Raw genomic sequence first — 27,597 nt, 5'->3', positions numbered from 1 at the left:
GCATTGCTCTGGATGATCTTGCTTCTTGGTTGCAGATTGCTTATTCTTATTGGTGACCAATTCTGTAAATGGGAAACCCACACATACATAGTACCTTGTAATTTCAGTATTGTTGTCGGATCACATGTAGTACTATTGCTGAAAATGAAAATACATCATATCATCGCCCGATGTATTTTATATGCATGTTCAGATAGTTGGATTTCAATGTTTGAGACTGCTGCAGCCTGCAATTTATGTTTGCCTAATAACCTGATTCTTTATAGCAATTAAATGGTCTAGATAAAGCAAGATCCCATTCCTCCTGGAAGTTTGCTGTGCGGTTGACCTATATTTTTTGCATCCCTCAATTTTCATTCTGTACCAGATTTCACACTCTTTATTTGTGGAGAAAGAATACTTGATGAAATGACGTACACTTGCACTTACATATTTTTTTCTCCATAAATAAGAAATATGCTCTTACACCACACATGACGTACCAACCAATCCTTATGTAGTTATAAAGCAGTATGTACGGTAACTGGCTAACTGGTTTTTCTGAAGTACAGACACAGATGTCAGCTTTGAAAGCTTAAAATGAGACAGTACTGAATCATCCGTAACCTTTGAGTATTTGATCCGATTATCGTGAATCATCAGGGCGACAGTGCTGCATGGAAAAACAACAGCATTAGAATGCCAAAAAACCAGGATGAGCAATGTGTAAATGAACAGGGAAAACTAAGAAAGCAAATTGTGCCTGCCTGAAGAGAGCGTCGACCACGAGTCAGGAACACGCGTGAGCACCGGTGGGTTTGGCTGCCCGGCTGCCAATTCCATCACAAAAGATTGCATTTTTTCATCAGAAACTCGATCGATCGGGTGCATCTGATCACTGACCATGATCATGCAAGTGAAGAAGAAGCTAATCGATCAGATCAGATCACTCACTGAAGCAGATGAAGAGGACTTGAGGCGGGAGGACGAGGCCGCAGGCGATGGGGAGGTACATCATCCGCACGGGGTCCACCGGCTTCGGCAGCATCCGGTTCACGTCGCCGAGGATCACCGGGCACAGGCACCTCAACGTCCGGTCACCCTCCGCCGCCGCCGCCGTGCTGTTCAGGAACATCCCCAGCCCGCCGCAGCACTCGCTCGTCGGCGTCGGGGTGTCCGCCTCCGCCCCCGTCAGGAACGACGCGCACGTCGTCAGCCCCGCCAGCGACGTCACGCAGTCCGTCGGCGACGACAGCGACGACGACCCCGCGCCGCCGCTGCCGCTGCTGCCCGGCAGGCCAGGGATGAAGTTGCCGGGCATCGTCTGCGATGACCTCCCGCACGGCGGCGGCAGCGAGCCGGTTGCCGTGGGGGGAGATAATGGCAACCCGGGGACCACCGACGATGACGGCGACGGCTTCGGCGCTGCCGCGCGCGGCGACGGCCTGGCTCCGGGGAACCCCGGGAAACGCTGGCGGCTGCCAGGGAAGCCGGGGAAGCGGAGCAACGAGGCCATGGCTGTCTTCCTCGGCCTCCTCGCTTCCGACGGCGTCGCCATGGAAACGGCCATGACGAGCAAGACGACGACGAGGGCGCGCTTCATCGTCTTCTCGTTGACGAAGGATCAGCGATCAGCTAAGCTAGCTAGTGTTACTGCTGTCAAAATCTCTTAGGAGTAGTATTTTCAGACAAGCACGAGACGAGAGGCTCAGTTGATGATCCGGCGTGCGCGTTTCATTTTTATAACACGCGCGGTGATTCTTCGCGCGCAATTTTAAAAGAAATAGCACAAAGATCATGCTCATCATATAGGACACTGCCCTACTCTTCACCATTCAATCTTGGGTTCAATTTGCAAACAAATACAAAAGACAAAAGAAAAAAAAAGGAGTTTGCATTGTGTATGTTCCAGAAACTAAGCTGCACACACTATGAAGCTAGAAGCAGGTCCAGCTCCAGCACAACAAACGTAAACATGATCAATAAGTGATCAGAAGGTGCCCTGCGACCATTGTTGTAGCATCAATTTAACAGTAAATTGTACATGCTTGAGTCAAGAAAGTAAAGTGTACTTGCCTGCAGATATATTGAGTTATCAAAAGAAGCAAAATGCCCATTACAAATCCAGCCTTGTTTTCTCATTAGTACTAAAACGAGTTACATACATTGCTGTTTGCAGGACTACTCTTCCTAACAATAGATGCAGAGATCACATACTCGTCTGCTAAATCTATTTACATAACATTCCCTCTTTCTCTGTATATGCTGTATCCTTCCTGTAGTAATCCTAATGCTATATTGAAAGCAAAAATATTTCTCCATGAATCTTCTGTTACTTACAGAAGGCAAAAAGAATATCAGCAATGTCGGCAACCTGACTAGTCGATGTGCCATATTTCTTTCTAAACTCTTGTTACAGTATGCATTTCTGTGGGTACGTGCAGCGCTACGCCATATCGAGCATTTGTCTCAAGAACACTACAAGGGAAAATGTAAGCTACAGCGACCTTTACTATAGGTAATCAGATACCTCTAGGAATTTAATATGCAAAAGAAGTAACCTGAACCTTTGCAAGGTTTGTCTGGAGCCGGCCCAAATGAAATGCTGTGAGAAGCCAGATGAAGCAGAGCTGTTATCAAAAGGGATACAGATAATTCTTCAGTGATATATCCACCGATCTAGCAAGTGCAAAGAACACGCTTGACAGCAAATATTTTTCTAAGCAATCCTATGTCGTTAAAAAATACAATTACAATGATTCAAACCATGACTTGTACCGGCAATGCATAGAGGGTGACCATGGATGTCTTCTTCTCAAGGCTGTTGAACAACAAACTGTATATTCCAGCGGCAGTTGCATCACCGAGCCTTTGAACAATAACATCTATACAGACCTATACAAAAGTATATTCATTAGTTAACTAGTCTACAAAATCAAGTTTGAAACAGAAATAACTCAGAAATTCTTGAAATTGTACTTAAGATGATTTTAATTATAATCTCGTATTCATGGTAAGATTTAAGAAGGAAACTGCAAAACTGACTCTTTATATGAGAGACTGTTTTTTTCTGGAAACTCCACTTCAAATTTTGCTGTTAATCACCCACTCTCCATTTTATGAGACAAGGCTAACTCTGACATGCATCAGTGAATTCAAACGAAGCCAACGTTGAACAATCACATGGCTCACTTGGCACCAGGTGTTATATTTCCAAGAAATACAAGTTTGCTGACCTATGCAGTATGTGTGTTAACAGAATGAAAGATAGAACAAACGACACTACACATCAATGCAAATTGATGAAAGCTGGCGAGCAACCCATGGATTAGTAAATTTTTTAGTTCTTGGTGATGCATGATGATGTGTGCTACTGATACAACTGCATCTATGACGTGCAAACAAAGGTCTTCTTTCGTTTCTTATTTTTCACTAGACTCAAATTAGGTAAGGACATAATAATATTTTGCCTTGGCTTTGTACTTCTCATCTTGTGAGACAACTGTGAATAACAATTCCCTTCCAGGTCTTGTCAAAACATAAGTAGTTACCTGCAAAGAATAAAAGGTTGGCAAAACAGAAAATTAAATGAATGAAGCAGAACTAAAATCCAAATTTACATAAAAATATATTATAGGTGCTGATTTCTCACATTAGATATCCTTCATGTGCAAAGTACTCTATTAAATTCAAATTATGTGTCTCGACTCTCAAATATGAATACCAAGGTGGTAACGAATGTTAACATCTAGATATGCAGTATTTATCTGAATGTGACTTTACCATTTAATGGTTAAAAACAATTTTTACAATAAATAGTTCAATTAAAGCAGTCTTTCACTCAAAAAAAAAAAGTTCAAGTAGAGCTCCCTAGTCCGTATGTACCTTTCGAACTGTTTCAGTGACTGCAACAGCAAGCCAAGTTGGCCATTGAGCAAGGGCAACCATATTTAACGTCGAAATGAGTGGGGATGCACAGATAGCAACTGTTACACCGGCTATAGTAAGGATACGGCCCTGAAATAGTTGTTTAATTCATAACAGGAATCAGTAAAGAATTTTCGAGAACGCTCTAATCCCGAAATGAAAGAAAACAAAATTAGCACGACTTCCTCAGTCATTGCAGATTTCTAACTAGTTGACTAGGACATATTTTTCTCTCTTTTTTTGGGTCAATGTTAATAAGTTCTTCATTATTTGACATGTAGTGCTGTAGACACTCAATATCTCATTTTGACTACAATGTAATGAATTGTTCCCTTCTTTGACTACAATGCAAATTAGCTCTAAAATGTCAAACTGAAGAACATATGAGTGCATGAGAATTACATCAGAATTCAGAAGGGAAAACTATTGAAATCTTTAAAATTCTTGTCTTCAAAAGAATAGGATATCACAAAATAATAACTACATATGAGTGTCAGACATGAAGTTGAGCTTTATCATTGAGCCTAATGAGCACTCCCACCAAAAAAAGGAGAGTCTAATGAGTCAAAATTTTCAGGTTTGCAACGTATAAAGGTACTGCACCATGACGTATGTCATATTGGCCCTGTCAGGGACCATTTGCCATGTCAACATTTATTCATACTGGAAAAAGTAGTACTTAATAGTAAAATTGAGGATAATCTGGAGGAGGACAAATACCGTCAAAGTGAGCTGCCCCACAAGAATAAAGACAGCGATAATGCTATTTATGAGTGCAAAGGTTCGTCTTCTGGCAGTGGGGCTTGATATTGTTGTAGCAACTATTGTCACTTTCTGGAAATCAGGTAGAATGCAATCGGTAAAACTGGTAAATGGTGGATCTTTCCAACAATGTAACGAAGGAAGCAACATGCTCAAAGTGATGCAGACTAATTCACGCCAACAAGTATATGTAGAAGAGTCATACCTGGAAGTAAAAAAAGGATGACACAACAGCGCTCAGCCATAAAAATAAAGATATATACATCAGATAGGAAGAGCGTGCAATCAGCCAGAAACCTTCAAACATCACAAAACTTTCAGGTTTGGTTTTCTGAGATTGGGACACTTGGGACGGTGATCCTTGTGAACTGACTAGCGAAGATATTTCATCATCAGCCTCTGTATTTTGGCTGTGTTTTGCTCTGCAGTTAGTAACAGATTGGGATACATCTTATATTCTAATCATAATCAAAACATCGGATCACCAAAATGTCACATCAAATAAGCAGCAGACAATTTATCTGTATTTCTATGAGACATTCAAACTAAAAAAAATCCATTCAAGAGTTTTGTGGTTGATTATAAAAGAAGGAATTCACAAACTATACTGTTGCCTAGGTTTAAAAGTGAAAGTATATCCAGAATTTAGTCCATATAGACAATACAGTTTGCCCATGTCATAATTATCATCAGAGATAAATCAGTATATTGTTAACCATGTCCAGAAGGATAAGGATGCATACATTGTACTAGATGACAATTCTGTCGAGCCTTGAGTAGCATCACTATGGATTCCTTTCGATGACAGTGCAGCAAGTTCCATCAAGAGGGATGAAAATAGGAGCAGAACTGAAGCACATTTCGGAGATGTGAAAATGCATTCTAGAAATATTAATTCGAGAATTAATTTTCTAATTCAAATAAATAATACGTACAGGGACCTAGCCATGCCATAGTTGCAGCAAATAATGAACCAAAAAGTTGCCCAAGGGTAGCACCGGCCCCAATAAATCCAAACAATCTTGAACCTGACTGAATTAAAATGGAAATAAGGACATTAGAAGCAAAAGTAATCAGTGTCAGTAATTACCAATAATTTTTGGTCCAGCTGGAAATGATACCTCACTATCCATGACATCAATTACTCTTGCCCATGTCGATGATATTGCAATGAGATTAAGCAAGGAAACCTTCAAATAGAGATAGTTACTCAAATCAACAATAGGTTTGAGAATTAGAAAAAAAAAATGAACATGGCCATGGTCGTACCCAAAGAAACAGGCTTATTCTCACTAATATGTAGAACCAACTGTGGTTTCCCCATTCAGGAGATTTATTTGAAGCATCTTCGTTTGACTTGATTGTTACACCAAGAAACAGAAAAAATAAGTTGTTTTGTGTGACAAATGATTGCCCTTTCATTAAGAAATTCAGATGGACATACAAAGCAGCTGAGTGAAAAATCATTTTTTGCCCTCACAATTTCATGGAAATGTAATAGCTTTCTTGTACATGACTGCAAAATAAACCACTATGTTACAATGTATATTACCTGGGAGATGGATGGGGAATGCCCAGGGGTAGAGGCAAACCAAAGAATAAAAAAGATGAGAAGGGATAAACTGAAGAACCTGTGTATGAAAACCAAAGCCTGAAATTAAAGAATATAGACGATAAAAATTAGTTTGCGTCAGTGGATAATAAATAAATGCCAGAAGATTTGTAGCCCATAATGTTCTTCAGAATGTTCTGAATTATTAAAATGGAGACCTAAATGGTAATTTAGTCAAGGAAAAGCTAGCTAGACAATTGTAAATTAAAGGGATTTTCTGAAGAAAGCATTTGGCATTTAAAGAGTATTTGCCACTGCTACAGTAACACGTTTAAGGACTTGCCACCCTATGTGTCTATAGACACATAGGTCAATTGCCACATGTAAAAGTGGCAAATCCTTAAATATACAGAAGGCAAAGCACACCTTTATCACATGTAGAAAACTAAATCTACTACTCTAGGTACTGAAACCAAGAACCAATCCAATCCTTAACATAACTGAGTTGAGCAAGCATTGCATTCCTTTAAGAAATGTGGCTGCATTTGAACTAGAGTAAAACCAAGTTTTCATGTTTGTGAGAAGCTAATGCAGGTTTTTGTGATTGACCATAATAAGTGTAAGAACTGAGTTTGCAAAGATACCATCATACAAGTATTACCAAGATTTTTTTTTTTTTGTATCTGAAAAATCTAACTGGTCGGCTCGTAGGCACTAATCAAAAAATTGCAAGTGAGGAAGGAAATCATGGGGAAGCTTGGTATGGACCCTGGGCTTGGGGATGGATGGGAGGGAGAAGGCGAGGGAGGCGACGGGGGCGGCGAGCAGGGTGAGGAGGAGGGAGCCAGCGAAGAGGCCCGGGAGGGTGGCGAGTCCGAGGGAGATGGCCCCCTCATCCCGCAGCGGCAGCACGGCGAAGTAGGCGCTGAGGATCTGCAGAACCATAGGCCATAGATGAAGTGGTGCAAAACGAGAAGAGAGGTCAGGTGATGGGGGGAATGGAGCTGGGCTTACGAAGAAGAAGGTGGAGGCGGCGCTGATGAGCGGGGGGATCTCGTGGGGGAGGACGGCAACCAGAGATGCCACCGCCGCATCCCGGAGGCGGAGGCGGTGAGGTGTCGTCGTCGTCATTCCTGCGCGGAGGCGGAGGCGGTTGACTCCGTCCTCCGGCGGGCAAATCTTGTTCCTTTCCCACCAAGGTGTTGAGAAAACGGACAATATGCCACTCAGTTTGCGTGGCTTTGATGAAATACCACTCCTACAATAGAACCGGATAAAATGTCACTTCATATGTTGTTGTGAGTGCACCAAATCAACAGACTGCCACCAAATTAACAGATTTTTCAGCCACCAGTGAGTGCACCAAAATATTAGCAAAAAAAATAAGCAGCAAACACAAAATTTGATAGCTTAAGTTTGGATTGCATTCACCAAAATTTCAACACATAATAGTAGTGGACCTAAAGTTTCAACACATAATTCCAATCTCCAAAAATAAGAGCTGCACCAAACTCCAATCTTCAGTCTAATAGTAGTGGACCCAAAGTGACTAATTAGAACTATGCAAATAGTAAATGGTATATAGTAAATAGTAACCAGTTAGTACCATTATTGTTTTATTATCACTCTGCCTATGCCCAAGAAGACTCCATGGGCATCCCTCAACTCCACATTTTACTCTAAATCTCTTCTGGTCAGATTTCTCTATACGAAGCTCAAATTCCTGCTTGATTGCAAACTGCCTCACAGCCAACCGAAATTCCTTCATTGAGGGGTACTTGGTGCCTTTAGCCATACAAGGGTTATTCTTGTCATACAATATAACAAGTTCACCTGGGATTGCATCATCAACAGGTATGGCTGCACCCTCAGTGCCCTCAATAAATGCATTACCACTTGTCTCAGCAGCCCCATTTGATTCATCAACTTGTGCAGACTTCTTTGCCCTTTCATCTTCATTTGTTAAGCCTAGAAGCACAAATAATTGGTCATCACTTATGACCTGAATCCTTCCCTCGTCATCTTCTCTTTCCTTGATCTCCAAGTTATCCCAATCAACAAATTGAATTGATTGTTGCTGTGGACTGCAACCATACTCAAGAAATAAAGGCACACTTGTACAATTATCTAGATGTTCAGTAGCTACAGCTGAAACTGCTGAAGCTGAACTCGATCCATACTCCACCAATTGAGCATCTACTCTAGATAGTTCATCTAAATCAAACCTAAACAAATTGAACAAAAAAAAACCCCCATAAGTTGGCTCCTTCTAACTCGATGAAGTATTTTACCCTACCCTAAGGACACATCTTTGCAATTTGAACTCATGCTGTCAGTTCATTGCATCTAGGTCAACATATGCAATTAGTCCGTACAAACAATTAGGGTTTAATGCAATTAGTCAATACAAACAATATATAATCTCCACATATTCCAGTTCTGATTTCTCACCTTCTAGCAGGTCGCCGACTAGAATAAAGCGACCAACCCAGTACCTTCGGTTAGCAGGTCGAGAGGGGGAGGGCGAGCGGGAAGGCGAGTAGCTGCGGCCGGCAATGGAGGTGGAGGCGCCGGACGGTGGCGGCGGGGCCGGCGATGGAGCCGCGGCGGCCGACGGTGGAGGTGCCCGGCCGCCAGCAGAGCAGGTGGAGAGGACAGGGGAGAGCGTGGAGGCAGCAGCTGCGGCTGGGCGATGGAGGCGGCGTCGCCGGGCGTCGGCGGGGCCGGCCGATGGAGCCGCGGCGGATGGAGGCTCCTGGCGGCGGCGCTGAGCGGCGCCGGGGCCCGATGGTGGGGCGGCGGGCCGGCCACCGGTGATCTCCAGCGACCTTGAGGGAGAGAGAGCCCGATGGGAGCCGGGAGGAACCGAGGAACGCCTACGAGAGGGAGCCCGATCTGTTGATTTGCCTCAGGGGCCTTTTGAGCCATTTCGTGTACGATAGACCAAAAGAAAACAGTAAAATAGTAAATAAAATGGTTTAAACTAGTTGAAGTGACAAAGTATCTAGCCAACCTAAAGTGACATTTTATCCGATTCTATTGTAGGAGTGGCATTTCATCAAAGTCACACGAACTGAGTGTCATATTATCCGTTTTCTCCCCAGATGTTTGCCATGACCATCACAATGACCAAGTTATGCAAACGCCAAACCGCAAACAAACTATGTAAAATTTATCTAAAAACAAATCAAATTTTGTTTAAATATAATAATAAAGATGCACTTCCCTCTCCCCTGGTAGTATAACGATCTCGTTATTTCGTTTCTGCTTATATTTTATAAACCAAAATTTAAAATTTTCATATTAAATTTAGAGTTAATTTTAGCGCATTTTCGTGCCAGTTTATTTTTTAGCATTTTCTTTTAGATTATTAAAAAACATAATTATTTCTTATTTGCAAATATGTTTTGATTTTTCTCTTGGAAAGTCAAACTATCGCACCCTACATTCAGTAGTAGAACTTATACAACACCGGTATAAATTTAATTTCCCCCGGTAGAGTGCAAGTTCGCTCAATGCAAAACTTATACCCCCAGCAGCAAGTATACAGAAGTAATTGATCGATCAGTACTTCAGTAGCAATTAACTGTAAGATCATAAGCATGATTAATATTTTCTGATGAACAATTGGCTTGCCATTTGGTTTATAAATTGAATTTGGTTTGGAAACAATTAAGGTGTTGGTGCGAGTGTGTGTAACTAATGTGAGTCAGGTTGCGATATCTGTGCTCGGAAACGGTTGGTTTGTCTCTAGTTGTGCAGGTGACTTGAAGTCAATATCAGTCAATGGCGGTGGGATCGTGACTAGGCTCAGGGAGGAGCTGAGGTCCGGACGATCGAGAATGCCAGGTGACGATATTGAATACGAGTTGGCACATGGTGGAGCAACACCGTGTGGGATGGAATCGTAACGGGCTTCACATGTTGTATGTGTAAGCGCCGGAAAAATCGGAAAGTAAATCGGATCAAAACTGGATGAGAAAAGAAAAGGAATTTGCTACAGGGTCGGACACTGTAGCAGCGTCGTTACTGTAGCGCGCGGCACTGTAGCAACCGGATCTGATTACTGTAGCGAACCCGGATTACTGTAGCGCGGCGGGTACTGTAGCAGTCGGACTACTGTAGCACGCCTGATTTTGGCATGTTGGATTTAATTAGGAAAACAAAGAGATGGGCCATATTAGTATAAGGAGTCCTACTCCTATTTGGTGATAGACTTTTCGATATAAATAGAGACCGAGGGGTATGCCCCCGGTGTGCTTTTGTGAGACTTAGTTGTTGATTCTAGATCGACGATTTTGATAGGAGTGCTGTTGGTGCACTTTGTAAATACCAGTTGATGCAATAAAGTCAAGATCATTCAATCTACGTTTTCGACTTTCATCTACTGGTGATTTTTTGGATTCCGACGATCCGATCGACGTCATAGGAGTGGCGCGATTCGATGATCTGCTCGACGGCACATGAGCGGCACGATCAAGGTAGCAGCGACACAGGAGCGACGTGATTAAGGTAGCAAGTCTTCGTTAATTTCTTCGACAGAGGTAATCCTTTATTCCGCGAAAGATTTTTGGGTTTTGTTTTTCCCTACCATTCACCCCCCCTCTGGTAGGTTTGTTTGATCTTGTTCGATCCTACAAGTGGTATCAGAGCCTCGTTTTCTATTTGATCTTCACCGATCTTTAGATTTGTTTGCCATGGCTGAAAAGTTTTCAAACAAACCTCACATATTTAATGGATCTGATTTTGACTATTGGAAGAAAAAGATGGAATCTTATATTACATCTCAGGGTTATGATATTTGGCTTAAAGTTAATCAACCTTATGAGATTCCTGAACGCATTGATACTCCGGCTCTAAAATTAGAATTTGAAAATAATTGCAAAGCGCGCAATATTATTCTGAATGGGATTTCTCGCTCCGATTTTGATCGTGTTTCGCATCTTGCAACTGCTAATAAGATTTGGAAAGCTTTAAATGATTTTCATACTGGAACTTCAAATATCAAAGAGTTGCGAAAGGATGTTTTCAAAAAGGAGTACATAAAATTTGAGATGAAACTTGGAGAATCCTTGGATGACTATTTGGCTCGTTTCAATAAAATCTTGAGTGATCTTAGATCTGTTGATGCTTCTTATGATGTTAACTATTCTCAATCTGAGATTGCTCGTCACTTTATGAATGGCCTTGATATGAAAGTTTGGGATGTTAAAGTTACTTCAATTCAAGAGTCTGTTGATATGAATGCTTTAACTTTGGATATTCTTTATACTAAATTGAAAACATATGAGATGAATATTCTTTCAAAAAGGACTGATTTGAAATCTACTGCTTTAATATCCTCATCTGGATCTTCTTCTGAGTCTATTTCTTTGGCAGCCTTTGCTGCTTTTACCGCCTTGTCCGATGATCAACTGGAAGAGATCAGTGAGTAGGACTTGGTTTTGGCCGCTAACAGAATTTCTCGAGCTGTGAGTAATATCAGGATCAGGAGAAGAGGAGGACCAATTCGATGCTTTGGATGTGGTCAACCGAATCACATCCGTTCTCAGTGCCCCAAGCTTGGAAGAGGTAAACAGGAAGAAGCTAAACCTCAAGATGCATCTAAAGATGCCAAGCAGAATAAGAAACAAATCAAGAATATGAAGATGAAGAAGTATTATCAAAAGGCGTTGGATGAAGCTTTTGCAGCTGTTCAAGAAAACAGTGACGTTGAGTTTGAAGATGATGAAGAAGAAGACAAGAGTATGAACATTGCTGGTGTTTGTCTCATGGCTAAAAGTTTTGAAGATTCTGACGATGACAACGAGGTAACTGGTCCTTCTAGTGTTGAATATTTTCAAGAAGTGATTGCTAGACTTGGTTACAAGATTTCTAAATTTGAGAAAAAAATTAGTCAACAAGAAGTTACTATTGATTCTCTTAATATTGAAAATAGTAAATTAAAATCTCTTGCTTCTAATGATGATGAATGCAAATCGTGTGATGTTTTATTTGCTGAAGTGAATACTGTAAGAGAAGTTAATCAGAATAATTGCAAAAAACTTGATGCTGTAACCAAGAAATCTAGAAAACTTGAATCCTGTCTTGCTCTTAGCTTTACAATGAATACTAGATTGGTTGATGAATTGTTCTTGGCTAAGAAAGCTTTAAACAAATGTCGAGTTGCTGTGTTTGCTAGTTCTATGTTTAACTTGATTAGCTCTAAAAGAATCAAGCAATCTAGTGCTAAACCTTGCTTGACATGTCCTGCTAATGAGATGAAACTTAAACATGCTTTGGAGTGTGTTAAACAAATGGAGGAAGTTGTTAAAAGAGATGAAGTGATTTCTTGCAAAAATTGTGCTAGTTTAACTCAAGAGGTTTCTTATTTAAAAAGTTCTTTGCAAAGATTTTCTGATGGAAAAAGGAACCTCAACATGATTCTTGATCAATCTAAAGTTAGCACACACAATCGTGGTTTAGGTTTTGATCCTCATGTTCACTTTTCTAGACATCCTCCTACTGTTTTAAGTATTGTTCAGAATGGTGAAATTTTGACTGAACCTGAACCTAAGACCACTGTATTTAAATCTGCTGGCATCATGTCTTCCTTGAGTGCTTCTTCATCAAAAGTTGTGAGTGCTAAACATGTTGTGAATGCTAAACCTGCTTTTAACACTAAATCTGTTGTAAATGCCAAACCTGTCTTTAGTACTACATCGGTTGTTAATGCTAAACCTGCTATATCAACTTGTGCTTCAACTCATCGTGATAAGTATACATGTTCCTTTTGTGGCAAAGATGGCCATATTGTTGGTTTCTGTTTTAGACTTGCTAGAAAGCAGAAAAAGGAACGGAAAATTGCTTTTGCAAAACAAAGATGGCAAAAATTGGCTTTTACCTCGAGACAGGCGGTTAGACTGCAGCAGTACCAGCAGTCAAACCGGTGTTATAACCCCCGTCAGAACGGTGGTAAAGCTTTGGTCAGACCGCAGGTTCCTAAGCAGTTAAACCAGCCTTGGGAGCATTTTTCTAAAAGGAAACATTTTGAATTTTCTACTGGTTATGTTCCTGTTAGATCTGGTCGTGTGTCTCAGTACTGGATTCCTAAATGTTTATTATCTAACCCCAGTACTGAGACTTCGGCATCTGCTTATGCATAGGCATTTTTGGCGAGGAAGGAGAACGTGTGGATTGTGGACTCCGGTTGTTCGCGACATATGACCGGTGATAAAAGTTGGTTCTCCTCTCTCATGAGGGCATCAAGGAAGGATTCAATCATCTTCGGTGATGCTTCTACTAGTACGATCACTGCAACTGGATCTGTCAAGGTAAGTGACAAATTTACATTGAATGATGTCGCTTTGGTTGAAAATCTAAAGTACAATTTGCTCTCCGTTTCTCAAATTGTGGATGAGAATTTTGATGTTCTGTTTAAGAAAAGTGGAAGTAAAATTTTTGATTTTTCTGGAGATGTTGTGCTTAATATTTCTCGATATGGAAGAGTTTTTAAAGCTGATTTTGAAAGTAGTATTTCTTCTGAAGTTATATGTCTTGTTGCAAAGTTTTCTAAAGATGTGATGTTCTGGCATCGCAGACTTGGACATATTGGCTTTGATCATCTAACTAGGATTAGTGGTTCAGATCTTATTCGTGGTTTGCCTAAACTTAAAAAAGATGTTGATTTGGTTTGCTCGCCATGTCGTCATGCTAAAATGGTTGTATGCTCGCATACTCCTACATTTTCTGTGATGACGGATGCACCAGGACAGCTCTTACACATGGACACTGTCGGTCCGGCTAGAGTGCAATCTGTTGGAGGAAAGTGGTATGTGTTGGTTATAGTTGACGATTTCTCTCGTTATTCTTGGGTTTTCTTTATGGTTACCAAAGATGAGGCTTTTGAACACTTTAAAAGTTTGTATCTTCGGTTGGCCATTCAACTTCCTGGATCTTTAAGAACCATCCGAAGCGATAATGGTGGAGAGTTTAAAAACGCTTCTTTTGAGAGGTTTTGCAATGAAAAAGGTCTTGAACATCAATTTTCGTCTCCCCGGGTTCCTCAACAAAATGGTGTGGTTGAAAGAAAAAATCGTTCTTTGGTTGAGATGGCTAGGACTATGCTTGATGAGTACAGTACACCTAGGAAATTTTGGGCTGAAGCGGTTAATACTGCATGCTATATTTCCAATCGTGTTTTCTTGAGATCAAAACTTAGAAAGACTTCTTATGAGCTTCGTTTTGGACATACACCTAAGATTTCTCATTTACGTGTTTTTGGGTGTAAGTGCTTTGTGTTAAAGTCTGGGTTTTTAGATAAATTTGAATCACGCTCTCGTGATGGACTTATGTTAGGATATGCTGCCCATTCTCGAGGTTACCGTGTACTTGTTTTAGAAACTAACAAAATTGTTGAGACTTGTGAAGTCACTTTTGATGAGGCTAGTCCAGGTACTAGACACGAAATTTCAGGTACAATATCACAGGTTCAGGGGGAGGATATATTTGTGGAGGAAAGTGATGACGAGGACGACGACGAATTGTCAGCTGGTCAGACCGGTGGCACAATGTCAGTCAGACCGCAGGCAGAAGAGCGGTCAAACAGGCCCGGAGGATCTTCCACATGTGCTTCAGGTGCGGATGGTGGTGGACCTCCAGAAACCTCTAGTTCGTTAGAACAGGGTACAGAACATGAAAATTCATCTGAAGCCACTGCTCCACTTCATATTCAACGACGACATCCTCCGGAACAAATAATAGGTAACTTGGATGAACGTACTACAAGGTCGAAGGCAATCACTCATGATTTTCATGTGAACTCTGCTTTTGTTGCTAATTTTGAGCCCAAAGATGTTACTCATGCCTTAACTGATGAATCGTGGATTAATGCCATGCATGAAGAACTTGAGAATTTTGAAAGAAATAAAGTTTGGTACTTAGTTGAACCTCCTGTTGGTCATAATATTATTGGAACTAAATGGGTTTTCAAAAATAAACAAAATCAGGATGGTTTAATTGTTAGAAACAAGGCTAGACTTGTGGCTCAGGGTTTTACTCAAATGGAAGGGTTGGATTATGATGAAACTTTTGCTCCTGTTGCTAGAATTGAAGCAATTAGACTTTTGTTGGCTTTTGCTGCTTCAAAAGGTTTTAAATTATTTCAAATGGATGTTAAAAGTGCTTTTCTAAATGGCTATATACAGGAGAAAGTTTATGTGAAACAACCACCTGGTTTTGAAAATCCTGATTTTCCCAACCATGTTTTTCGTTTGTCTAAAGCCTTGTATGGCTTGAAACAAGCACCTAGAGCATGGTATGATAGGCTTAAAAACTTTTTACTTGCTAAAGGTTTTATAATGGGAAAAATTGATAAAACTCTCTTTGTTCTTAAGCATGGTGATGATCAACTGTTCGTTCAGATTTATGTGGATGATATCATCTTTGGTTGTTCATCTCACCCTTTGGTTGTGGAGTTTGCTGAAACGATGCATAGGGAATTTGAAATGAGTATGATGGGCGAGTTGACTTATTTTTTGGGATTGCAAATTAAACAAACACCTCAAGGTACGTTTGTGCATCAAACAAAATACACCAAGGATCTTTTACGACGTTTCAAGATGGACAATTGCAAGCCGATGACTACACCTATAGGATCTGCTACTGTGTTGGATCCTGATGAAGATGGTGAAGCGGTTAATCAAAAGGAATACAGGAGTATGATAGGATCATTGCTTTATCTCACTGCTTCAAGACCGGATATACAATTTGCTGTGTGTTTGTGCGCTCGATTTCAAGCTTCTCCGAGAGCTTCACATCACCAAGCGGTTAAACGCATCATGAGGTACTTACAACACACTCTTGAATTTGGAATTTGGTATTCTACTTCATCTTCTATATGCTTGAGTGGTTATTCGGATGCGGATTTTGGAGGCTGTAGAATTGATAGGAAGAGTACCAGTGGTACATGTCATTTTCTTGGTACTTCATTGATTGCATGGTCTTCTCAAAAACAATCTAATGTTGCTCAATCAACTGCTGAATCTGAATATGTTGCTGCTGCTAGTTGTTGCTCCCAAATTTTGTGGCTTATCTCAACCTTGAGAGATTATGGTCTTACTTTTAAGAAAGTTCCTCTCTTTTGTGATAATACAAGTGCTATTAATATTGCTAAGAATCCTGTTCAACACTCACGCACTAAGCACATTGATATTCGTTTTCACTTTTTGAGGGATCATGTTGAAAAAGGAGATGTGGAATTAAAATTTGTTGATACTACATTGCAATTGGCTGATATTTTCACGAAACCATTGGATTCTTCTCGATTTGCTTTTCTTCGGGGAGAATTGGGAGTTATTCATCCTTTTGGCATCAATTAAGGGGGAGTTTTTGGCTCCGTGTTGCATTTTCCTCTTTTGATTTTGTTTTTGCATACATGTTTTAATTAATGCATGGTGTGTTTTAAAACCAAAAAAAAATCAAAAAAAAGGAAGAGCTTTGTTTCGTGCCTTTAGTATATTGTAGTACTTGCTTGCAATACTTGTTAGAGAATATGATTAGTAATCTAGCTTGTCTGCATTTTTGGTTTATACATGAGCTTTTGATATTGCTTTTAAGGGAGATGATGCATGACACTTAAATTCTATACTTGAATTAAGTAAATATGCAATTTTGATGCTAGCATATGGGTTGTTTTTTAAATGCTTATATATATGCTTTATTGATTTGTTATTCCTCAATAGCTTTTTAAATTGCTCAAGAGAATAAAAAAATCTATGAGAGAAAAAAAATGAATACCGAATCCTTGGACAGTCTTGACGACAAGGACGTATTCGATGTGAGCAAAAATAATGGGTGCCGAATCCTTGGACAGTCTTGACGACAAGGACGTACCCGGAATAATTGAGAGAAAAAAATTGAGCAAAAAGGCTCAAGTAAAAAGGTTAAAAATTCTCTTGGTAATTTTGTGCTAGAGCTAATTTGAGAAAGAGTGATAAATACAATGGGTATATATGTACAGTATTTATTTTTCAATCTATGTGCTTGTACCGATGTTGCATTATAACTCTTTGAAATCATGAATTCTTAATGTTGACTTGATCTTAATTGCCATATCTCAAGTTCATGGTTTTACTTTAGTACATGCTTGTTAGTTAGCTAGTCACTTTTTCTACCTTGTTATTGCAATACAAGTTCTTGAGTTACTATTGGTATATTGCAAAGCTCTCCGAGAAAAAATGAAAATAAAAAACCTTCATTGATGAATTCATTGTCAAAAGGGGGAGAACAAGGTAAAAAAAAAATTTGTGCATAATTGTCATACTCAAAGGATTTTCTTTCTTTTCAAAAGTGAGAGATTTTTGCATTGCATGCTTTTTGGAGTTTCTACACAAAAACAACAAAACAAATTTTGAAGTGTTTGCCAATGTGTTCATCAAGGGGGAGATTGTAAGATCATAAGCATGATTAATATTTTCTGATGAACAATTGGCTTGCCATTTGGTTTATAAATTGAATTTGGTTTGGAAACAATTAAGGTGTTGGTGCGAGTGTGTGTAACTAATGTGAGTCAGGTTGCGATATCTGTGCTCGGAAACGGTTGGTTTGTCTCTAGTTGTGCAGGTGACTTGAAGTCAATATCAGTCAATGGCGGTGGGATCGTGACTAGGCTCAGGGAGGAGCTGAGGTCCGGACGATCGAGAATGCCAGGTGACGATATTGAATACGAGTTGGCATATGGTGGAGCAACACCGTGTGGGATGGAATCGTAACGGGCTTCACATGTTGTATGTGTAAGCGCCGGAAAAATCGGAAAGTAAATCGGATCAAAACTGGATGAGAAAAGAAAAGGAATTTGCTACAGGGTCGGACACTGTAGCAGCGTCGTTACTGTAGCGCGCGGCACTGTAGCAACCGGATCTGATTACTGTAGCGAACCCGGATTACTGTAGCGCGGCGGGTACTGTAGCAGTCGGACTACTGTAGCACGCCTGATTTTGGCATGTTGGATTTAATTAGGAAAACAAAGAGATGGGCCATATTAGTATAAGGAGTCCTACTCCTATTTGGTGATAGACTTTTCGATATAAATAGAGACCGAGGGGTATGCCCCCGGTGTGCTTTTGTGAGACTTAGTTGTTGATTCTAGATCGACGATTTTGATAGGAGTGCTGTTGGTGCACTTTGTAAATACCAGTTGATGCAATAAAGTCAAGATCATTCAATCTACGTTTTCGACTTTCATCTACTGGTGATTTTTTGGATTCCGACGATCCGATCGACGTCATAGGAGTGGCGCGATTCGATGATCTGCTCGACGGCACATGAGCGGCACGATCAAGGTAGCAGCGACACAGGAGCGACGTGATTAAGGTAGCAAGTCTTCGTTAATTTCTTCGACAGAGGTAATCCTTTATTCCGCGAAAGATTTTTGGGTTTTGTTTTTCCCTACCATTCACCCCCCTCTGGTAGGTTTGTTTGATCTTGTTCGATCCTACATTAACTTCCAGATAGCAGTACAAGGCACACAGGTATGAATTATCGTTGGGTTATCCTCTTCACAGAGTGGTGGCGCCTATTAATTCATATATATGTACAAGCTGCAAACACTTCATTGTCTTTTCCAAGCCTACCAACTTCATTCGTGTAACCTTCCTGCTAACACTTCTTCATGCGTCACGCACCAACTTCCGTGCAGAGAACAAGTTGAATGCCCTCCTTTTGCCTGCATCGCAGGCTTGGATCATTGCGCACACATCGTTCTTCTCCAGGAACTTCTCACCGTTCACTAGAACCAGTGGGACGTACTGCAGAACCATCCTCTTGCACTGTCAACAAGAAAAACGATTTCGTCAACCCATGTAACTACTCATGTACATCAACCGAAGAAGCACTGTTAGCTCAGATGAAAAAAAAGCACATTTTCACAAGTATTTCAAATGCTTTTACCTGCTGCTGATGACCTTCAATCTTGTTGCATTCCTTGAGTAGTAGTTGAATTATCTCAAACTGCAAACATCGCACGCAATATGTTAGGGGCAAAATGATTATGCTCATTAAGGTGATTATGAGTAAGGCAAAAGCAATCACCTCTGCGTCAGGGTCTTTCAGTTTGGACACAATTTCATCGACGATGTGATGGCAGAATACACACGTGCTTTCACTTTTCACAGCAGATAAAAGAGCCATGTCCCTGCAGAGACCATACTGTTTGCAGAACTCATCTGGCTTGATCTCAGTAATTTTTGTAAAGAGAAGAGTTGCATAGGGGTCCAGAATCTCAAGACACTGCAGAGATACAAAGCGACCATGTTAAAACTACTATTGTTCCGGGGGTATCTTTCCTGCTTGGCATTTTATCAAGGGAATCAAATATCACATTCCAACGTGTCATATCTTCTGATCAAACTGGTTATATTTTTAAAATATGAGACAATATATAAAATCTAACAAGCCAAGTCAAAATGCTCAAAAGGATTACCTTCTGCTCAAAGGAGAAAGTCTGAGAGCAAGTGTCATGAAGGATTGCCATTATCTTATCTTGTATTTGTTTCTCACTAAGAAGGTTGATAGCTTCACTTGTCATGTTTTCACAAGCCGAACATAGTGGGCTTTGCCTCAGAAGATTTACAGGTATCTTGATCATAGGAATCCGCTCATTGTACAGTGGGCTAGCATCCCCAGCCTCAGTTGTTTCTAGATCAAGGACAACTGGGAAGAAATAAACAATTAATAATTAAAAAAAATAGAATGAAATTAAAATCGTGAACTTTCTGGTGCTACATAACCAAGTTTGTCTAAATAAGTTGTAGTCTACATTCAAAAGGCAAGAAGTAAACATTTGCTAATAGGGCTGTGCATTCTGCTATCTGTGAGGATGAAATAGCAAGTTACCACCATATTATGTGACATTGCAATTCTAGCCTTGCTACCCATAATCAGTACTCGGTGTTGCATAAAGAAAACAGTAATATTGTTCAATGCATACCATATAACTAGCATAAACAAATAGTAGTAGTAAACAAACCTAGCTTTATATGAGAGAAACCAGAGATGCTTCTTGTCCTGTTTCTCTTTTTTTTTTTTACAAAAAAACTATCCTCAATAATTTATTGTGATCATAATGGTTTGTCATTGAGATGGCAACAAAATGGGCGAACAAGCATGAAGGAATAGAATTTGCAGGCAATCTTGACCAGGCTACGAGGATGACTAACAGTTGAACCACGAATTGAATTTCGACCAAATAAAATACCTTCCAGCAGCTGCTCATATAAATTTTAGAATGACGGTAGTGGTTTGCTATGCACAAGTAAAATCTGTCCTTTTTTCCCCATGAGAATGGTTTGACATGTTCGTTCCAATCTGCAGGAAGAGGAGCGTAGAAGGAAAGATGTTGATTCGAGGGAGTACCAAAATCATTGTGTTGAGCAGCTCCGCAGGTGAGGAGTAGCAAGAGTAGGAGAAAGGAAGCAACTTTGAAGGCCATCGCGTGTGGCATGGCAGCGAGATAGCAATCGACCGACCGACCTGTCAGAAAGCAAATTAGGACGCGCGCGAGAATAATCATTCCTCAGAATCAGTACTAGTAGAAATTTTAGGGAAAGAGCAATTGGGGATTAATAGCTCCTAACAGACATACCGGCCAAATCGAATCGACAGATGGGGGAATTGAGAAGACGGGGAATCCAATCCACGGAAATCGAAATCAGAGGAAGGAAGAACTCACCAATCGAAAAGGGCGCAGCCGGCGGGGAAGAGCAAGCGGCGGTCAATCCCTCCTCCTCCTACTCTGATTTGTTTTGTAGTAACAATCTTGCTGCTGAATTTATAGTAAGGTAAGGGTAGAAGGGATGGAGGCAGAGACGAGAGGAATTCGTGAGTTGCGTGGAGGTTATGGGATTCGTGGAGGGAGAGGAAACCAGAAACAGATTACAACTCTCGCATCGCACGCCAGCCGAAATTAACTGGGGATGGATGGACCCATTTGTTAATTACGTCGGTTGGAACCGGATTTGGACAGAACTCGTCTTGAGCTCAGCTGAATCAAATACGTTGCAGCCCATTAAAGGCCCACTAATGTGTCAAATAAAAGTTCACTAAAAGGACCCTCGACCACAAAGGCAGAACTTATAAAAACGGTGTAAATCGAGTCTCTTAGTGTCTATTGAGATCTAGAGATTTTTTTTTCTCTTGTCACATTGGTTATTTGACATTAATTAGGAGTATTAGTTGCATAAATAAAGGCTATTTCATTAGGCAATTTTTTTAAGCCTAGTTAAGTCACGATTAGCAAATGTTTACTGTAGCCTCACATCTGCTAATCATAGACTAATTAGGCTCAATAGATTCTTCTCGCGAAATAGTCTAGAGTATGGGGTGGGTTTTATTAATAATCTATATTTAATACTTCTAATTAGTGTCCAAACATTCGATGTGACAGAAACTTAAAAAAAGTCTATGGGGAAACAAACAGACACTTAGTGATACTGAAAACAATCCTCATATAGCGTCTAAGTGGATATTTCTCGGTTTTTCCATCATATTACATCCACCGTCATATCATGACAGAGGGCTACCACCGTCTCTTACTATTTTTTTGGCAAGGACCACCGCCCTTTAATAAGTAGTCACCTCAGATAACTTCTTCCCACCGATGTCTCAACTGCTCCTCAATAGTGTAATCCCACGTAACTCGATGGACACCTTTGCCCTTCTTTTGTGGTCGCGGGGGAAGTCGAGGATGAGGTAATCGTTCGCCAGCAAGCTTTAGGAACATATTGGCGTCGCACCAAATTTAGAGTGTAGAGCTTGTCGGAGTCATGCATCCGGGGTCTCCTCCACCAATGAAGCTTGACCCTTTTGCTTTGCTCGCGCGTGAAGTTGCGTCGACGGTGGTGGCAAGGCTTGGGGCACCTCAAACCTCGCACCGCCTACTCCACCTCTACTCCTACTGGAATTTTGACATTTTGGTTCTTTTTACAAATAGACTCTAAAAAACTTATTGCACAAATATATCTTTTTGACCGCGACAACGTCATTGGCGTCGCCGTTGCATAGGACGACGTCAATGACATTGGCGCCATCCTCTAAGCATAATGTTGTGTTCATGTGGCAGGAGGACGGCGTCAATGTTATTGATGTCGTCCTATACAACGACAATACTAATGACGTTGGTGTGGTCAAAAAAATTCATTTGTGCAATAGGTTTTTTAGGGATCTATTTATAAAATAACTTTTTCAAAAGGACCAAAATGTCAAAATTATAGTTTACCCCTATGCATCTTCTCCATGGCTTTGCCCTGGCAACCATGTGGGCTTTTACATAACTCTCTGTCAATTGTGATCACATTTGCTGGCATCGATGGTTGAGGCCATCGGCTCTACTTCGTAGTGATGGCGCTCTGCATTGATGATCTCTTTGTCATAACCATCTTTGAGAGACCGAGGGAGGGTAGAAGAAGAGAGGTGTGGCCCACGTAATATTTTTATTGACTTTGATGCCATGTAATCACCGCATAGATGAAAATTAAGTCAACATGACATGTATATGTCATATAGCATGAAATTGTTATCCAAACCACTGAGGATGCACTGTGGACTGGTATGTTTAGCTGAGGAACGTTTTGTACCTGAAACTTGACCCATAAATAAGGGACACAAATAAAACATCTCAATATAGATGCCACTAAGTGTCAAAGAGTGAGAAAAAAACAAAAAGAAAAGAAAAGAAAAAATAGCCGTCAAGTGTCAAAGAGGGGGAAAAAAGCAAAGAAAAAAAACGTCGACAGCAGGGTTCGAACCTGCGCGGGCGAAGCCCAACAGATTTCAAGTCTGTCTCCTTAACCACTCGGACATATCGACCACTTTGTTTTCTATTTCTACATTAATTAATTATATACCAGGCAAACTATTTCCCCCCAGTTTGCTGAACCGACTGCGACCATCATGGAGTATCACCCGCGCATCTGATGATATGATCTATGATAAAAAAGTCCAAACTCTTTGTTAGCTTGTCAATTCCTACTCCAGTTAAACATACACTACATTTCCACTGATATTGACTTTGCCTTTCATGTTTCCTTTTAATTAATGTACTTTTCCCTTTCATGTTACTCCTGCAGTTCATTGTTTAGTTACAAACTCGTTTTCAGTCTTTCAAACAAGTTCCATCGTGCTTTTGTCCAAACCTAATCTCCATCATTTATCATCACATAGACTAATTAAGAAGATATTCTGCATTAAACAAATCACATACTTTCATTATTTTAAACGAACAACATGTATGGATGCACCAACACATGAAGAAAGGTACATAGTTAAAGCTTTGCAAACATATCTATCTCCGAGAACACAATGTGCATTTGCATTGAAACATTTACTGCCTCTTAATTACTACTCAGTTTACCCTCCTGCAGTTCGTCCTGATCTCCCCATTCGAGCCCGTCAACGGCGAGATGTCCCCCATCTTGATCATCCCCGTCACAAAATCCGCAAAGAATGTGCTTTGGCTACTAATATATGTCTGGACCAGAGAATCAGTGGCTCCGCCATTGAAGAGCTCCTGATCAGAGTGAAGAAGCCCCTTCTGGACGACGAGATTCTTGTAGTAGTTGTTCTCGAAGACGGTTGGGGTCTGAAAATCCAGAGGCGCCAGATTGCTGTCACCTGAGCCTGAGGTGCTAGGGCAGCCTGATTGCCTCATCATCGCAAAACCACCATCAATGTTGGTCTCATTGTATATGTGGGCTCTGAAGTTTGTGCAGCGTGCTTGCCCAATGGTGTGAGATCCTGAAACGATATGAAATTATTCTCCTTGATTTTGTATGTATTAAAGTAATTAGAACGTTTGAGTGCTAGCTTTTACATGTTCTCTTCTTACTTATTGTGAATATTTTTATTAGAGAAAAAAAAAGGTTCTTGATTCTATAGTTTTAATTGGAAGAAAGGAAAAAAAGGTAAACATTATTAGCTAGCAATCAGAAAAAAAGATACATTATCTGTGGTTGTAGTTAACTTGTAAGGTGGACAGGGTTTATTAGCTTTATTCTAGCTTTTGTGTTTTGAGGAAATTGATATTCTTGCTTTTGGAATTTATCCATTTTACGACATATGATGGCAGACTGATCTTTCAATCGGTAGCTGTCTGTACTGATTACTGAAGTTTAAAAAGAAAAAAAAAGTACTGGTTTCTTCAGAAGCAAATAATGGAGAACCCATACAGACAACGCCGACACCGTTAGGAGTACAAAGTAACTTTATGTCATTCCGTCGACAACAATGCTTACCGATGGACTTTGCTAACTACGTTTTGTTTAGGGAACAAGTAAACAAATTCCAGGTTAAACAGATGTACATGCTTCTTTCTCCTTATTTTTTTTGAAAAAAATAATAAACAGGGAAGAAAAGGGGGAACTCAAGAAGTTTTACTAGCTGAATCATTTTGTAAAATAACCATCTCGTCAAAGTAGCAATTATAGCACGTACTGGTGAAGGCTAAGTATGGTTTAAAGTCAAAACGTTGCTATCTGTTCTGTTTTGTGCTACCCAGCTGTATGCAGATGCTAAAGCTACTTGCTAGTATTCAGAATCAGAGTGTGAAGCGAAGTTATTCCCTTTTTCTCTTGTAGAAGAGATTGATTGTTGCAGAATTGTAGGATCGAAACCGTCGTCGATGATTTGTTCATTTTGTTCTGAATGTCTGGTTACGTACGATTGATGCAGGTTTTTAATACTATGATTTATTAGTTAGTTAACGATGGTTTGGAAAAACGATATGGACCGACGACTTGGATGTAATCATCAGTGTGGAAAAGCTGTGCAAGGCATTAATGAATGAATGAATGAATTACCGGAGAGGGCGACCATGTCCGTCTGGGAGAGGCCCTGCGCGGCGAAGAAGGAGGTGAGGTTGGCGAGGCCCGACGTGGGCGGCGGGATGTTGTTGTTGGCGCCGCTGAAGCTCGCCGTGCGCGAGTCCCTCCGCCCAAGCTTCACGTCCCAGCTCGGCCCACCCAGCTGCACGCATTCCATATTTCGATCGATCAGTTTCTTCTTAATTACTCTAGTTGGATAGATAGATTCGTCGGAGGGACGTACGATGGCGACGCTGTCCCTGGCCGCGATGGCGAGGATGTCGGCGCAGGAGACGACGGCGGGGCAGATGGTCTCCACCGCCGACTTGATGGCGTCGATGACCTCGAACCCTCTGACGGAGCCGTTGTTGGGCGTCGCCGTCTTCTCGCCTTGGAAGCTTGGGGTGTCATCCAGCAGCAGCGATGCGTCGCACCCCTATCACGTACCATACATATCAGATCATTTCAACTCGTAATACTATATAGATAGAAGTAGGCCGGTTACTTGGACGAAGCAGTCGTGGAAGAAGAGGCGGACGATGGAGGCGCCTATGCGCTTCTCCTGGGCGATGGCGGACTGCATCCCGCCCTTCACGACGTCCAACACTCCGGGGCACGAGTATGAGTAGAAGCTCGCCGACAGCTGCGCCGACGACCCACCGGCCAGCGCCACCAGCACCAGCACCACCATCACGCCCACCCCAATGCTGCAGGAAGGCCTAGCCATACTAATTGGTCGAATAGGTGCCAAGCTTAATGAGCTAGCTAGCTGCTAGTAGCTTGTTTGGTGTGTGCAGCTGTGTGGTGTGCATCTGCATGTATTTATATATAGTTGCACAAGCTTAATATATTATGGAGTAAATTCTAGTCATCGCAGCTTGAGCTTGCTAGTTAAGTAGCGTATATATGGGTGGATGATTAGATTGCGTCATGGTCGTCCATCCAAATGTCTTCACCTAATCCGTTGGACTTTTTGATCGAGTTGATCAGCAAACTGCTGTCCGGGCCGTCCATGCATGCTGCTATGCAAATGCAAGTGCGAGCCGTCGGGGAATCAGACGCTTCACACTATGCAGGGCCTGCAGCTGCAGCTTTTCCCCCGTCGGTCGTCTTTGCCGTGATTTTTCTATGTTGTCAACCTTTCTGGAGTGTGAGTGCTGGGCCAACATATACTCGGTCGATCGACACCACCTTCCATATGCTAACTAGCTCTCTGTAGTCTAGGACAGCACTTACACACGTACTTCAATTTAATTTTAGCATGACTAATTTGGTAGGTGAGAACACTTGACCTGTCAGGGCTACATGTTTATGTAAAGCTTAAGCATTCCATCAGCTTTAACAAATATAATCTGTGTACTGGTTTTAATTTAATTTCTTTTCTTCTTTTTATAACTTATAGAAATCAAATCTAACCCTATATATTTGTGCAACAATATATCTCTATTAATCTATAATATCTAATTATTTTATATTTTTATTGATTATTTAGGTGATACTAAAAATAACAGGCGGCAAACATTCACCTGTATGCTTAAAATGCCGTTCCCGGACCAACATACACGGTTTAGAAGTTGAACTAGGGAGCTAGTCATTGTTCTAGCTGGTAGCAACTACCGCAGAAAACACAAGTTAAATTTATTATTTTTGTTACATTTTATAAAAGTTGAACTTAATTGTATGTTTATACAGTGAGATTCTCATATTAATCTATCTCGTTAATTTTTAATTTTTTTAATAACTATTTAGGTGATAGATGACAGGTAAGAAAAGAGTCAGTAAAATTCCATATCACTTGGGCTCACTTTGGTTTGGGTGTAAAATTGAAGAGAACCGACATTGATAGTTCGATAGGGCCTTTTCTAATTAGCTAGGGTATTTAGGGCTGCTCATTACCAGATACATGGCCTTGGAATGGAACCACCATTGTCAGCTTATCGTTGAAACTTGAAGGTAGCTACAGAGACATTAATTCATGGTCAAAAAATGTCATTCATGGTGCCATGGTGGACAATTCAGTCATAGTAGACTAGTCACCTTTCAAGGTACTACTTAATTACTATATATATACTGTCAGCAAATTCTGTTTACTGGAGTAGCTAGGACAAACTAAATAATAATCGCGCAGTTGGTTTTACTTCCGACCGACGCTTTTGTCCCTGCCTGAGCATGATGGGAGTTCGAATTAGCTGTTTTGCTGACGAGTTTGACCTGCATATATATGTCCATTCTGATTAGGTTTGCTAGCGTACATTTCCATATTTTAATTTATGGTGCATCAACCATTACCAGGTACTATATAGTATTTTAATTTAGGCTCGACAAAAATTTTCAGGAGAGAGGTCACACTGAAGGGTACGATCACACATTTGAAGTATTAAACGTAGTTTAATTATAAAACAAATTTTAGATTCCGTCTGGAAACCACGAGATGAACCTTTTGAGTCTAATTAATCCGTCATTAGCACATGTTGATTACTGTAGCACTTATGACTAATCATGTACTAATTAGGCTCAAAAGATTTGTCTCACGATTTATGCCAT

General features: G+C 40.7%; 4 protein-coding genes and 1 non-coding gene across 12 annotated transcripts; all 5 read right to left on the bottom strand.

The window, feature by feature from the left end:
* Positions 1 to 246: 246 nt before the first annotated feature.
* LOC121056037 lies at positions 247 to 1,708 on the bottom strand. Its single transcript, XM_040529758.1, has 3 exons — positions 934 to 1,708; positions 747 to 809; positions 247 to 652 (listed from the first exon to the last, which is right to left on the bottom strand). The coding sequence occupies exons 1-3, from the start codon at positions 1,580 to 1,582 to the stop codon at positions 639 to 641; spliced, it is 726 nt and encodes a 241-aa protein (XP_040385692.1). The 5' UTR covers positions 1,583 to 1,708; the 3' UTR covers positions 247 to 638.
* A 333-nt stretch (positions 1,709 to 2,041) lies between these two features.
* LOC102711575 lies at positions 2,042 to 9,117 on the bottom strand. 8 transcript variants are annotated; one of them, XM_040529752.1, is made up of 15 exons: positions 7,827 to 9,117; positions 7,235 to 7,478; positions 6,989 to 7,153; positions 6,221 to 6,319; positions 5,938 to 6,024; positions 5,790 to 5,858; positions 5,604 to 5,700; positions 5,412 to 5,517; positions 4,874 to 5,090; positions 4,627 to 4,740; positions 3,865 to 3,996; positions 3,450 to 3,530; positions 2,758 to 2,874; positions 2,541 to 2,609; positions 2,042 to 2,457 (listed from the first exon to the last, which is right to left on the bottom strand). In XM_040529752.1, exons 2-15 carry the CDS (start codon positions 7,349 to 7,351, stop codon positions 2,449 to 2,451), a joined length of 1,479 nt encoding a protein of 492 aa, XP_040385686.1. In that variant the 5' UTR covers positions 7,352 to 7,478; positions 7,827 to 9,117; the 3' UTR covers positions 2,042 to 2,448. The 8 variants fall into 8 exon arrangements, with proteins under 8 accessions (XP_040385686.1, XP_040385687.1, XP_040385683.1 ...); XM_040529753.1 differs by having other exon boundaries at positions 2,547 to 2,609; XM_040529749.1 differs by having other exon boundaries at positions 2,042 to 2,609.
* Positions 9,118 to 18,680: 9,563 nt separating this feature from the next.
* LOC102703271 lies at positions 18,681 to 21,154 on the bottom strand. The gene is made up of 6 exons (XM_015843430.2): positions 20,928 to 21,154; positions 20,612 to 20,728; positions 19,680 to 19,909; positions 19,289 to 19,486; positions 19,148 to 19,207; positions 18,681 to 19,026 (listed from the first exon to the last, which is right to left on the bottom strand). The coding sequence occupies exons 2-6, from the start codon at positions 20,697 to 20,699 to the stop codon at positions 18,868 to 18,870; spliced, it is 735 nt and encodes a 244-aa protein (XP_015698916.2). The 5' UTR covers positions 20,700 to 20,728; positions 20,928 to 21,154; the 3' UTR covers positions 18,681 to 18,867.
* Positions 21,155 to 22,980: 1,826 nt separating this feature from the next.
* On the bottom strand, positions 22,981 to 23,062 carry TRNAS-UGA. Its single transcript has one exon. It is a non-coding gene; the product is annotated as a tRNA-Ser (tRNA).
* Positions 23,063 to 23,435: 373 nt separating this feature from the next.
* LOC102702998 (peroxidase 4-like) lies at positions 23,436 to 25,872 on the bottom strand. Its single transcript, XM_006664807.3, has 4 exons — positions 25,559 to 25,872; positions 25,298 to 25,489; positions 25,051 to 25,216; positions 23,436 to 23,989 (listed from the first exon to the last, which is right to left on the bottom strand). Exons 1-4 carry the CDS (start codon positions 25,778 to 25,780, stop codon positions 23,598 to 23,600), a joined length of 972 nt encoding a protein of 323 aa, XP_006664870.2. The 5' UTR covers positions 25,781 to 25,872; the 3' UTR covers positions 23,436 to 23,597.
* Between the last annotated feature and the right edge of the window lie 1,725 nt (positions 25,873 to 27,597).

Source organism: Oryza brachyantha, chromosome 12 (assembly GCF_000231095.2).
Source record: "Oryza brachyantha chromosome 12, ObraRS2, whole genome shotgun sequence".
Taxonomy (NCBI): Eukaryota; Viridiplantae; Streptophyta; class Magnoliopsida; order Poales; family Poaceae; genus Oryza; species Oryza brachyantha.
This window is presented reverse-complemented; position numbering and strand designations above follow the sequence as displayed.